Here is a 15,000-nt window from a genome sequence, read left to right as displayed (position 1 = left end):
TATAGTATATATATCTATATATATATATTATAATATATATATATATATATATAAATGAAAGGGAATATCTGAACGTAAAAATAGTGATGAATTACATAATCTTTTGTTCCTTAAAAAGGATGAATATGTTAGTTTTACAATAACTTTAACACATATAGATTTGTTAAAGTTATTGTAAACTAACACATTCATCCTTTTTAAGGAACAAAAGACTATGAAAATCACCATTATTTTTACGTTCAGATATTCACTGTCATTTCCCAGTTCCGTAAAGGATAAAAACGTATGAAATATCCTCATCATTTTTATGTTCAAGTTTATTACTTTCATTTCCCAATTCCGAAAGGATGAAAAATTATGAAATATTGGCATTATTTTCTTGTTGAAATATTCACTTTCATCTCCCCTGTTCCGATCAACCTACCTCGGGCACGCTGATGGAATACTTGTTCCCATTATAAAGCACTTGGCTCTCGTCGTTGATTGACCAAGTGAAGGTCGGGGCTGGGGCAGCCCTCACTCGGCAGTCCAGACGCCCAATTCCCCCCATGAGCGCCCACGGGTTAGTCATCGCTTGCGTGTTAATGGATGGCTCGGGTGGTTCTGCAGAATCAATGCATAAACTGATTAATGGATGCCTAGAGAGAAAAATGTTATATTTCCCGAAGGAATAACTTCTGGGAGAACTTTCAATTATTCAATTGGCTCGGGACATAAAACCTCGAATCATAGGGTGAAGAGGCAAGAGAAGCGAAAACAAATAAAGTAAATATTCAAGAAAAACTTATGCGTTAATCAGAAAAATGAATAAACAAAAGTATCCCAATGAACAAATGCTTCGTCGAATAAAGTGTGAGGCAGAGAGGTAAAAAAAGCAACGCAAATATAAACCAATAAACAATATGTACTTTTGGCACCCCATATGAAACAAGGTATGAAAATAGAATGACAATCCAAATTCATTAAATAGAAAAAGGAGAAACCGAGTGTCAAAAGGAAAATAGATATTGTTTGGGTCGGCAAGTGTTGGAAAATAACGCAACAGTTGGGTCAAATAGAGACATTAATCTCATTCCAGGAAAGTTATGATGAGAAATTTATAGGTAGGAATTGGAACAGATTAAATTTACCCTTCCTGGGAGTAATTTAATCAAACATGCCACTGGAATTTGAGAAAAAAGAGCAAACAATTGAATGCCATGTAACACATGATTATTAGATAATAACAAGTTATCAAACTTTGTAAAATAGTATTAAGTCATCGAACAGCACTTATAACATTGCTTACGCGTAACCACAACCACTGTAGTTATAGGCGGTGACGTAGATACAGTATTGGTGGCGTGGCAGTGGTATTTTCCAGTGTCGGCTCTGGAAGCCCACTCCATGACAAGCCGGGCTTCTCCCACTCCAGTGGCTAAATATACTCCGGAACTGGAAAGAAAGGAAGGGTGGTTGGGGGAAGGGGGAGTTGGAGTGAATTGAATCGGTTATTCAAGCATCATTGTGTTTCCCCGAAAGACTGGGCACTTGGTGCTAGATGGTACGTTTTTCATTGAATTATACCCTCATTCACCTTACTGCCTTTCTGAGGCTTTATACTGAATTAAATGACCGTTTATCATATGATTGTTCAGTCGTTATACATTCAGAGAACTTGAGTTCCTCTGAACAAATAAAAGTCTTTGGTACTTCTTTATATGTATATATATAGATATATATATAATATATATATATATATATATATATATATATATATATATTATATATATATATATATTATTATATATATATATAATATATATATATATACATATATATATATAATATATATATAATATATATGATATATATATATAATATATATATATATAATATATATATATATATATATATATATATATATATATATATAATTATACAAGAAAAAAATACATATATATATATATATTATATATTATATATATATATATAATACATCATATATATATATATGTATATATATATAGATATAATATATATATATATATATATTATATATATATATTAAGTATGTATGTATGTATGTATATGTATATGTATATAACTTGAGCTTTCATCTTCTCACTACATTTTAAATTCCACGATGCTTATGTAAAGAATTATGAATATGGAATTAAAAATTCATCAAAATCGCGCTTCTCACTATTCTTATTTCAGAATATTTGATTTCTCTTTCATATTCCTTCAACACATATACTACATGACACCTGAGTTCACGTGTCAGCAAGTAGAATTGAAACTATGAACTTCATGACATTTTTATCGTAGATAAAAATGTCATTGTTTTAAAATATATATGAAAAACAATTAGCATAATATCTAGGAGAATTTGCAAACTTGTACATTTTGTATGATATTAGACAAACCTGCTGATCAAGATGTATAAAAGTCACGCAATATAAAAATATGAAAAACTAAAACCGGTTACTAGAACTTAGCAAGGAAAATTAAATAAACGTCTCTAATCATTTATAAAATCTAAAATTTAAAGAGCCATGAAAAAGTAATGAATATATATAAAGCTTCCAAAAAATGTATGAAAAGATGGAAGGAAAGCCATAGAATTTCCTGTAAAAAAAAAAAAGAAATAAAACACATTGAGGAAAAACATACAACATCCATCAGGGAAAACGTACCTGCTATTGGTGTCATAACTGGAATATATGCTGTTGTCGGGTCCTCGGGTCCAAGTAATGGTAGGGGTGGGATTCCCTAGAGCCGAGCACAGAATCGTTTTCGTTCCTTCCTCGTCCACAGTCACTCTCTCGGCCGCAACCACCTCCTCCGGCCCGTCTGGGTAGCACACCACCCAACACCCAACACACACCAAGAAAAAAAAAAAAAAAAAAAAAAAAAAAAAAAAAAAAAATGAGTAAACAAAACACTTGAGTGTAGCGAAAATGGGTTTCTTACGAGGAGCTGCTCGTTTATTATTTGCGTTTTCTTCTTTTTTTTTTCCTCGTTCTACTTTTTCCCGGTGTGTGGAGTGGGTGACACTGAATGTTAATGGTATGAGAGAGAGAGAGAGAGAGAGAGAGAGAGAGAGAGAGAGAGAGAGAGAGAGAGGGTTAAGTTACAAAATATCAAACACTCCAAGTTTGTTTTGCAATAGAAAGTAGTATTCAGTTCACGAAGTAAATAAGATTCAGATTCTTGAAACTTATATGTTGCAATTATTTTCACTATGATTAACCACTATAATTGATTCTCATATAACCTTAATTCAAAGTGTGTTCCGTAAACTCATTTAAATTAATCGACGTTTTTAACTTTTCAGCGAGTCTTTTTCTCGGGGCTTACTGCCAACAATGGAAATATTTTTAACTTCTCTTCAGTAAAATTAATATTTATATGTTTCATTACGGCCAATAAAAAAGAAATCCGCAAAAAAAAGTTTAAAATCATTTACCAGTAAGCCGGGTGTAGTGTTAAGTATTGGAGCGATATAAGACACAAAAAATTCAAGACGTGAATGAATCTCATGAATTAATATCGATAACCTTCTACTTTTGAATAATAAATGGTTTTACGTGAAGGTGATCTACAATTTTTACGAGTCTATAAAGCTAGAAGCGATATATATGTAATAATGATTTCATAAAAATTCCTTTTTATTGCTGCTTAATAATAATAAAATAATAATAATAATAATAATAATAATAATAATAATAATAATAATAATAATAATAATAATAATAATAATGATGATGATGATGATGATGATGATGATGATAATAGAAAATACTAATAATAATAATATGGAGAGAGCTGACCCTCTTCTATAGAATACTCTCTGCTAATGACAATAGCTACATCGGACTGAAACGAATTTTCTTCATAAGTCTTCAGTCCTTCTAATAAATCTTCGTATATATTGATGCTTAATCATGTTCGGCTAATATTCATGTAATGTTAGAATAATTTGAGGTCATCCTGAATATTATATATTTCTTCTAAAGTGAAGATAGTAAAGGTTGGAAGTACGTCCTGTAGAGTTACTTAGGAAACCTTTGTCTAGACTATTGTAAACTCTACGGGATCTACTCGCCAGATTTGATTTACTTTTAATACGGAATCAATTTAGAAATTTTTTTTTCAACCAAATATCAAACTTGAATTAAATGTAATAGTTAGAAAGATTGAAAATTTTTATTACATAATAATAATAATAATAATAATAATAATAATAATAATAATAATAATAATAATAATAATAATAATAATAATAATAATAATAATAATAATAATAATAATAATAATAGTGCAATGACGTGATGAATTTTTCCCTTGTCAAGTAATTTGTCTAGTGCATGAAGAGTTTTTCTTTTGAAGTATTAAAAATATTTATATAGATTATTTGCCATGTAGACTAAGATTAAACATCAATGCTCAAACCATAAACGATTCTGATCACTTCCTCCGATTTGAAACTAATGTTCTACCTAAAGACGCATACTTTTAATTTTAAACTCAGCATTTCTGAATTTAATTCTAAGATTTAAGATAACTTTTGAAAATTAAAAGCAACTGGCTAGATGAAAGAACTGCATGAAGCTAGTAAAAAGTTCAAAAGCTACGTTGAAACCTAAAATCATAGCGTAAATTGTAATGAAATTCAAACAGAGATCTCTAAATAAGGAATTGCCTACAAGAAAGATATTTCTTAAACACTATGCTGCTTAAAAGCATATTTTAAGCTTTATAATGCCAAGATTGTAAGAAGTAGCTCCTAACTTGAACATCTGGAGAGTGATCTCAGAGTAAAACTTTAACTGAGAAGCATTACTAAGGCCCCCGTGCTTCAAATTCTCAATTTTAACCGAGGTCTGACTTATATTCATAGTTATATTTTAAGTTAGCTAGTACAGTAGGTAACGATATGCCAAAAATATATTAAAACTGGGGAAAAAATACGTAAGATATACTCATTAACGAGATTTAAAAGAAGCGTTTAAAAGACGGACCATCACTGGAACTCACATAGCACGTTGATGCCAAAAGTGGCGTTGGTGTCTCCGCGAGGACTAGTAGCGACCACGCTGTAATTCCCTGAGTATTGGCGGTCTACCCTAGTGAGCCGGAGGATCCCCAACTCATCGCCTTCAGCCTCCTCGCTCTGCACAGCTGCTGGGCCCCGCCACCAGCTGTATCTGAAGGACACGAGACGGTGGGTGTTTTTTTATTTTTTTATTTATGTCTTTATTTCTCTATATGTTCGTGTTTCTGTCGGTTACTATTTTCCCCCGTGAAGTCTTTCTTTGTCTGTTTACCGAAATGTAATATTCCAGTCTCTCTCTCTCTCTCTCTCTCTCTCTCTCTCTCTCTCTCTCTCTCTCTCTCTCATATTTTTACGGAGAAGAATGATTGCTTAAAAACCAAGTCTCTCTCTCTCTCTCTCTCTCTCTCTCTCTCTCTCTCATATTTATACGAATGATTACGTAAAAACTAAATCCGATTAGCCAAGACTCTCTCTCTCTCTCTCTCTCTCTCTCTCTCTCTCATTTGATTTTTACAGCAAACCCAATTCTCGCCATAGTCGAAAATCTAAGACTTCATCCAATCGAACCTTAATTGAAGTTACATAAATACTTCTCTTATAACGACACTACTTGTGATAAAATGAGAGACGACATCCAAACAAAATATTACCTGACAGGAGGTGGATTAGCCACAGCGTTAGCCGTCAGGAGGAGGTCATCTCCTTCGTGGACCTCCACCACTTCAGGAGGCGGATTGACCCATAGGGCGCCGTCTGTAAGAGAAATGGAAAAGGTTACGGTTATTCAAATCTCGACCATTTCCTTGGACAAGGAAGATCTGGAATTCTGTTGGTGCTTCCGTTTCCCCGATTCTTTTCAGGAGTTCGGATAGTCATATAGATGTTTATCTTTTCACTTCGTTTTTGATATCATATATATATATATATATATATATATATATATATATATATATATATATATATATATCATATATATATGCACATTATCTATGATATATAAACAATATAATTATAATTATATATATATACATATATATATATATATATCATATATATATATATATGTGTGTATATATATATATATATATATATATATATATATATATATATATATATATATATATATATATAAAAGTAGTCAGATATTTTGGAAATCTCAGTCTTAGTAGGAAAAGAAGAGCGCTGGCTAAGAGACACCACATTTCGTTGTATCTTCATAACAATATTTTCAATCCTAACAGAGACATTGTAGTATTTGAAGATTTAAAACATTATACAATCATTGCAGGCTGAAAAAGCTGAGTAAAAGTGACAACAGTAAAGATAACTGATGAAATCTTTAAAATATATTTCTGTGTTTTCATGAAAAAAGATAGATTGATGATTGTCCCCTAGAGTTTAAACCAATCATTTATCACAGGTTGTAGGTTTTTAGGCATCTAAGTCACGTACAGCAGTTCCATGTTCACTTAAATGGTAAACACCCTTGTATTCAGTTTACCGTGGATCGTGAAGTAAATATTCTTAACGTTTTTTATTGAAACATTAAGAGTGAGTCACTCTTAAATTTTAGTAGTTTCAGAAAGTCGACTTTTACCGGTCGTGGAATGAAATTCCGAAGTGCTACATTCTTTAACTTTAAAACAAATAACATAAAGACTTTGATACATAGAGCATATTCTCTTTGTAGATCCTGGCAGTCATTAGACTCAGAAATATAATTTTTTAAACCTATTTCAAAGATAGCGCTTCTCCTAATAACATAATATATATAGAAATAAAAAGGTTCCTAAATAAATCTGCTGGCATTAATAGCAAAATAGACATGCCAAGGGTTAATATACTGACTGTGTATTTCATACTGTCATATATAAGTGATCATTGTCTAAATATCTTACAAGAGAATTAAAACAAAACATCTTTCATTTATAGCTTTCCCCACATTAACCCCTAGTTAATATTTATCAACAACGTACTATTCAAGGGTTGTTAAAGCATTAAGATAAACTACCTTCAGATCTTTTGTCTGGCAACACCTATATTTACGTGTGACGACTGTAGCGCCACCTGTATTGGCTAGTCAATTAAAGAGGTCAGTCCGTACAAGATCTTCCGAACAATAAGTATTTCACCTCGTACTAGTTGTTTGCTGACCAATCCAGCCACATCGCCGATTTTACAGCATATGGAGGAATGTCACACATGTAGGAGAGTAAATCATTTTAGTGTTCTTAGTACTTTTATTGAAAATCATTATTGAGAATCTATGAGTTGATAGAAATATTGTTTTTAGAAAACCAGATTTTAACCTTGATCATTCCTCTTACCCCTTGCTTTTGATATAAATCATTCAGCCGTTGGTTTATAATGTAAACTGTTCAATTTCTGTTTACCCACTGAAGTGGTATACTATATGCTATTGCGAATCGTTTTAAAGATTTTGCCAATTATCTCTATTGTTGTCACTTTTACTTAGCTTTATCATCTGATAATGATTGTATAATCTTTTAACTATTAAAATACTGTCATGTCTCTTTTTGGCTGGAAAATGTTGTTATGAAGAATTAACGAAATGTATCGCTAATAAAATGTGGTGGTTCTTAACATGCATATATATATATATATATATATATATATATATATATATATATATATATATATATATATATATATATATATATATATATAGACATATATATATATATATGTATATATATATATATATATAAAACCCTATAATATGGAAACAAAGAGACGAAATCGGACTTAGCCAAGTACCCTCTTATTCTAAAAAATAATAAAAGATCTCTTACGGATAATACAACATCAAAAATCTGGATATCATTCCAAATGGAAAAAGGGAAATATCAAGTAAATAAACGTGCTGTGTAAAAGGAAAATATCCTCCAAATAACATTATGCAAGTGCAAAAATATGTGAATAGAAGAGGGAAAACTTTCTTTGGGCTAAAGTCTCTCAGGACTCCTAAAACATTCATTGTTAACGTCAACAATAGCTCCTATTCTACTGCAGTTCCCCCGAGATAAACAAGCAAGTGCTTTTTTTCTTTCTAGGCTTTTCTCCAGTGAATGAATATGTTTACCTGGGTCCTTTAAGTAGGTAAATAACCAAAGCCACGTGCAAGGGCTGTTAGTGTGATGAATAATGCCATAGGGGGGGTGGGTGGGGGTTGAAAGTGAGTATGTGTAGAGAGGGGGGGGGAGGGTAGGAAATGGGTTGCTGGGGGCCATTGGTCTTAAGGAAGAGGAAATTTGGACAAAAGTGAATTTCGTTTAACTGTTAGTTCATAATCACATAAGGAATGAATTTTATTCCGAAGCATTACGAAATTTGCCATACACACACGCATGCATATATATATATATATATATATATATATATATATATATATATATATATATATATATATATATACCACATACATATACCTATATATACGTATATATATATATATATACCAACATACATATATATCTATATATATATATATATATATATATATATGTGTGTGTGTGTGTGTGTGTGTGTGTGTGTATATATATATATATATATATATATATATATATATATATATATATGTGTGTGTGTGTGTGTGTGTGTGTGTGTGTATCATCACTAAAAGGAGCCCATAAAAACACCAAAATATAGAAAGAAGTATTATATCTATATACAGCTGTCTCCGAAGTATAGTATTTTCTTTCTATATTTTGGTGTTTTATGGGCCCCTTTTATTAGATGAAATTCAGTTGTACAGAACATTTTACTACCCATATACATAAATATATATATATATATATATATATATATATATATATATATATATATATATATATATATATATATATATATATATATATATATATATATATATATATATATATATATATATATATATATATATATAGACACACACATTTATGTATATGCCAAGTAATATATATATATATAATATATATATATATATATATATATGTGTGTGTGTGTGTGTGTGTGTGTATGTGTGTGTGTATGTGTCTGTGTGCAATACATACATATATGTGTGTATGTTTGTGTTTGTGTGTGAGTGAATACTTACTTCTAAACCGGACTAAGATCCTATTTTCTGATCCTTTGAAAGACCTCAGTAGAGGTTAAACCTAACGGAAATTAGGGGCAAGTCATCCGTACACATTTACATACAGATTGAGCGAGAATAAATTATGCATAAATTGCGTAACAAAAGTTGCTTTTTCCTTCAACACTTTATATAAGCGGGAACGAAACTTCCGCTTGCTTGAAGTTTCTATGAAGTAAGTTCAGTGTATTCTAAGAAGTAAGTTTAGTGTATTCCTACACTGCATAGTAAAAGATTGCGTATTTAACATGCCGGGTAGTTTACAGGAAATCTTGAAAAGCGAAAAATAAATAACCAGTAATAGATAATGAAATGTATGACGTACATATTATTCCCAACAGCAGTGACGACGCTGATCAATACACCAAGCTTAAAAACAGCTATTGGTGAATAAATTGTACCCTTACTATTTCCAAAAGAGACTTGTGAAGGAGCTAAAGCTATGAATGCGGAAGTGTTTCTAAGGAGAAGCATTCGTCTCCCTCTCCCGAGATCAGCAGCGAGACCCACATCGTGCTTAGAATAAAACAGTGCATATAATTACTTTTTTCTGTACTCACGTAAGACGCTTAGAGTCACGTTTTCCGACACTCCGATGGACAGGTTGTTGTCAGCCGTGCACGTGAAGACCCGTCCATTGTCCTCTGCCACCGTCAGCACCTCCAGTTCGGATCTGCCGGGTCAGAAAATCGGACTTTGTAGATTTTGAAGTATCAGCTTTATTACCCTTCATACTGTGATTGTGGCTTAGCTTTTTGAATGTAAATTGGCTGCCATGAAGATAAAGACAGAAAATGTGTTTCCGGTGTTTAAAACTTTATGAAAACTGGAGCGTCTTCTTGATTTACAAAGAAAATCTATGCTTCGCTATTTAAACCAAACATTATAGGGATCCTGACGTTATACTAAACTGATAAATTGAGTCGATGAAAATATTGTTTCCTGTGTTTGAAACTTTACAAATACTGAAGCCTCCTCTTGATTTACAAAACAATCTACGCTTGGCTATTTGAACCAAACACTATAAGGTCCCGTATGTTATACTAAACTGATAAATTGAGCCGAGAAACTATTGTGCTGACGAGAGAATATTCGTTTCGAGCAATATTATCGCCATTTCAATAAAGGAACATCCACGAGATTAGAATCTTTTGCTTTTGGTTTTGTCTGCTTATTCAGGAACAATAACTGTATTTTTATTCTTGGCCTATATACGTAAATAATCACTGCATCACGTTTTTATTGCAATAAAAGTAAAAGTAGCCATCGAATAATTTACTAACACCTACTTAGCTAATATAAGCGTTCCCTCGCAACAAAAAATATTACTCTTTAATTAAAATGAAAATAAATAGATTTTCTACCTTCATTAAAAAACGTATATGATAATCACTAAAAATGAAAAAGAGGCTGACAATAAATGTTCCTGTGGAAAGAAAAGCATTTTCCTCAAGAATCAACTAAAAAGAATACTGAGATCGGATTTTTTTCCTTCCTTCTCTCTCTTCCCTCTTAGCTAGTAGCATGGGAAGGCAAGACGGAGTACAGGAAATGCATCAGGGAGCTTTTTTGTTAGGATGACATACAGTGACAATGACTCTTTTTCGGGGGTTGTCCTTTTTCAGCCGAGATAAGGACAGTTTGTATTTTTCTATGGGAAGAGCCCGGTGGAGAGGCCCCTAAGGAGGAATGTTGGATGGACGTGAAAGATACCTTGTATTTTTTTTTTTTTTTTTTTTTTTTGAGTGAAGAAACCTACACTGAGGCAAGATTTTAAAGAAGAATGTTTTTCTTTTTATTTTAGCAAGGCGACACAAGCGAACTGAAGATTTTCTGGACGAACAATGGACACATTTGCCGCATACATTTATCGTCATTATTTTGTCTTCCAAGGAGATGATTTTTGTCCGGTTGAAATATTAAGATTATTTTGAAGATTTACTCTTTTTCTTTGAGCAAATGACCACGGGAGAATCGGATGTAGATTCAAATATCTTCTTGTAATGTTTAAAACTTCATTTTTTCCTCTGCTATACAGCTTACAAGTAGACAATCGGTAATTCTACACTATCCAGAATCCTCGAAGTAATTTTGATGTCTCTCGGATTCCTGTACATTTATTTACTTCACACTATGCTCTGTTTTTTTCCATCTGTCCACCAGGGTGAGGTGTTTGCGTATGGTAACACTGCGTCCCGGGCTTTAGATAGTTATATTCAGCTTACATTCAACAATAATAATAACCTTACTTCGAATATTAACGGTGTAATTCGCATACTGTAAATAATCAAAACACTTTTCAGTTGCAAATGTACACCCACATATCATTTAATTTACCTAAAACTTACACATAGCGTAACTATTTAAAGCCCAGGACGCAGTGTTACCATGCGAAAACACCACAGGCGGATGGACAGATGGAAAAAAAACAGAGTATAGTGAGATAACATTGGAACCAGAACTAAAATTTCACGAATTCACCTGTCTACAATATCTTGACTAACTCCGGTATCTTTATTGCTGAGATAACATATAAAAATTTAATTAAAATGGTTCTTAAAATTCGATTTTTGTCTGAGTTTTGGAATCAAATATGGATTATTTAGCCTTTTAGGCTTGGAAATGAAACAGTTATGGCTCAGAAACACTGCGGATTGTATGTCGTTTCCAAGTTTCCCAATAAAAGGCTAAGAAGTATATCTTCCTCTCGGTCAACTCATACTAAAATGCTTCTTACTATGAAAAAATAGGTAAATTTTCCTTGCTCACTATGACAAAGTATGCTGAAAATGGGACAGCTATGGCTCAGAAACGCTGGTGATTTTACGTAGATCTTATAATTTTTCTAGAAAAAGGCTCAAACTTCTGCCTTCCTCTCAATCGACTCGTACTAAAGTGTTTTTTAACTCACCACAACGAACGTATTGAGCAAAGTTCATCTTGAAGCCCGGTCTTACCTGGTAACAGTCCCGCTGAAGAGTCCAGGAGTCTGAGTGACCTTGGCTCCTTCCAGTTTGAGGCCGCCAGAGTACCAAGAGATGACAGAGGCAGGTAGACTCGAGGACGACTCGCAGATGATGAAAATCTCGGAGCCTGCTTCCACGGTCTTCGGGCGTGTCCATACCGTGACTTCCCAAGGAGGAACTGAAGAGGGGCAATCGCAAGGCAAGAGGAAGTTTTATCAGCTTTGTAGGCCTTTGAATATAAATAGATAGAAAGATAGATATGCGTGTCTGTGTGATTGTGCTCTTGTAGCTGTATGTGTGTATAAAAAATATGTGTGAAAACAGGAAAACAAAAAACTGTAATAAGAAAAATTAGATAAAGTTTATTGGCCAATTGGAAAACTAAGCAAATATGTCGAATATATATCAGGGTAAACATATGATTTGACAACGTGCACAAATATGATGAACAAATGAATTTTTTATGATTTTAAGAGTTTTAGGAGTGCAGTTCTTGGTTAAAGGGTACCAAACAAAAGGAAAATACGTTCAGAGCTAATAAATTTCACATCAAATTCTTGTATTACCACATCGCTTAAAATACATGAAATATAAGAAGATAAATGGATCCCTCATAATAATTCGGTCCCATTTTCGGGTATATTAAAAAAAGACAATACATTTCTCAGCAGAAGTAAGTTACCAGCCATGCAAATGTTAAAAAAATGCAAAAACAACTTCACACAATTATTTCCACCTCCCTGATTATTTCAATAAAATCAAGCGGATTCATCAGCTGAGGTTGACAAATAAAAAAATAAAAAAACCTTAATGTAGTCTGAACTGAATTCTGTTCGCGAAACCCTTTATTAGCGAATGAGACTCACAAAATACATTGACGACCTTATTCACTCTAATTGGGCTGCTGGTCGCCGGGCTGATCAGTTCACAGGTGACCTTCTCGCCATTGTTGCCAGCTGTGACCTCGAGTGTAGCTTCTGCTGTGGTGTCTGTCTCTTCGTGTTTAACCGTCGTCTCCAGCTCCTCGTCTCCTAAGTACAGTCTGTGATCAAGAGAAGAGGAACGTTGGATATGTATGTATGTATGTATGTATATATATATATATATATATATATATATATATATATATATATATATATATATATATATATATATATAGATATAATATATATATAATATATATATATATAGATAGATAGATATATATATATATATATAGATATATATATATATATATATATTATATATATATATATATATATAATATATATATATATATATATATATATATATATATATATATATATATATATATGGGCTCCATAAGGTCCCAGTACCATTACAAGTATCTATTGCTTGTAATGGTACTGAGACTTTATGGAGATCCTACGTATATATATATAATATATATATAATATATATATATATATATATATATATAATGTGTATGTTTATGTATGTATGAAACAGACAATAGATTATACCCTTTTCGTTCACGCATTTTAGTGCCAGTTATATATGATATAGTTCCCCAGTAGAGACTATTTCTAAATTACGTGCTAAATAAAACAGGAAATGCTTAATTTGGTCGCAAAATTCAAAATTAACCTTTCACATTTATATTTCTAAACACCCTAATGAAATGAAATAAATTAATGTTACTTCCAATTTGTTTATAATGAGATTTTCATCAAAAATTATATTAGTACTCATTTAAAAGATAATTTTCTACTACCAAGTAAGAAAATTTAATTCCATTATAAAGGTAATTTATATCTTTTGGATCATAAATGAAAGTAATTTATGTTTAAACATTATTATTCGAATACTGTAATAGCTGCCAAAAACTATTACAATTAAAATGTCAATTTTAAACATTTTAATCGTTCTTACCTGGGAACATTACATGAAGAATTTTTTTTTTTTTTTTTTTTGTAATTGAAAAATATGTTTTTTTACTAAATAATCTATCGAAGAGGTCGATTCTAAGGGATATTACGTTGAAAATGTATTGTATAATAATGGTCTAACGAAATAAGTTCATTTATATTTAAGTAATGCAAAAGGAATAAATTTTCACTCATAGAATAAACAACCTCTTCCTAAATAGTATAATGCAATGGTACTTTTAATAAATTGTTACAATGAAAATTTTATTCCTTGTCATATGGCCTAAAAAGATAAGAATTTAATTTCCATCTAACCAGTATAACGATAAGAGAATTTTTCCCTTCACAGACAAGCAAATTGTTCTTTAAAATATTTTGATTTGAAAAATTATAATGAAACAGCCATTTCAGTTTAAATATTATAATGGAAAATAATTTTCAATTCAATAACAAAATTAAAACTTCGAGTTCGATCTCACCTCACTGTAGGAGGAGGGTTTCCCCCCTCGGAGGTGCACTTGACCCCGAGTTTGGTTCCTGCAGTCACGGGGCCATTCCCCTGAATGGTCAACTCTGGCCACCCAGGTCGCTCTGTCAATTCCAAGACCAATAAACGATTCTTTAGTGACTCGAAAGACGAGGTTATTAGGCCCAGAATGTATGACACTGCTCTATTCTGTCTTGTTACATCACCTTATTTCACCATTGTTTCACTTAATAATAAAACAAATATGTAGGTACATTTCTTCAATGTTTCTAATCAGTGCATTTTTAAATCATCTTATTATCTACTATTTCACGTAATGTCAAAAAGATGTAGGTACATTTCTTCAAAGGTTGCATTTAGTCCTTTTAAAAAAAAAAAGCCTTATTATAAAATTTTGTAATTTAATATTAAGATGTGTTGGTACACTTCTTCAGCGATTCTTTTTAAAAATCATATTCTATACCTCGTTTAATATCAAAAGT

General features: G+C 31.8%; 1 protein-coding gene across 1 annotated transcript in view; it reads right to left on the bottom strand.

Moving 5' to 3' along the window:
- The window catches only part of LOC135198097 (nephrin-like), a 61,886-nt gene that overhangs the window by 20,293 nt on the left and 26,593 nt on the right, over positions 1-15,000 (bottom strand). The window contains exons 8-16 of the mRNA XM_064225549.1: positions 14,511-14,622; positions 13,009-13,184; positions 12,134-12,320; positions 9,737-9,849; positions 5,692-5,794; positions 5,023-5,192; positions 2,679-2,835; positions 1,289-1,434; positions 425-603 (exon numbers count right to left, since the gene is read on the bottom strand). Coding sequence (XP_064081619.1) covers positions 425-603; positions 1,289-1,434; positions 2,679-2,835; positions 5,023-5,192; positions 5,692-5,794; positions 9,737-9,849; positions 12,134-12,320; positions 13,009-13,184; positions 14,511-14,622 — 1,343 coding nt within the window. The remainder of the gene's footprint in view (positions 1-424; positions 604-1,288; positions 1,435-2,678; positions 2,836-5,022; positions 5,193-5,691; positions 5,795-9,736; positions 9,850-12,133; positions 12,321-13,008; positions 13,185-14,510; positions 14,623-15,000) is intronic.

This window comes from Macrobrachium nipponense, chromosome 23, assembly GCF_015104395.2.
Source record: "Macrobrachium nipponense isolate FS-2020 chromosome 23, ASM1510439v2, whole genome shotgun sequence".
In the NCBI taxonomy this organism is placed as follows: Eukaryota; Metazoa; Arthropoda; class Malacostraca; order Decapoda; family Palaemonidae; genus Macrobrachium; species Macrobrachium nipponense.
The sequence above is the reverse complement of the archived record's forward strand: the minus strand, read 5'-3'. Positions and strand labels throughout refer to the sequence as shown.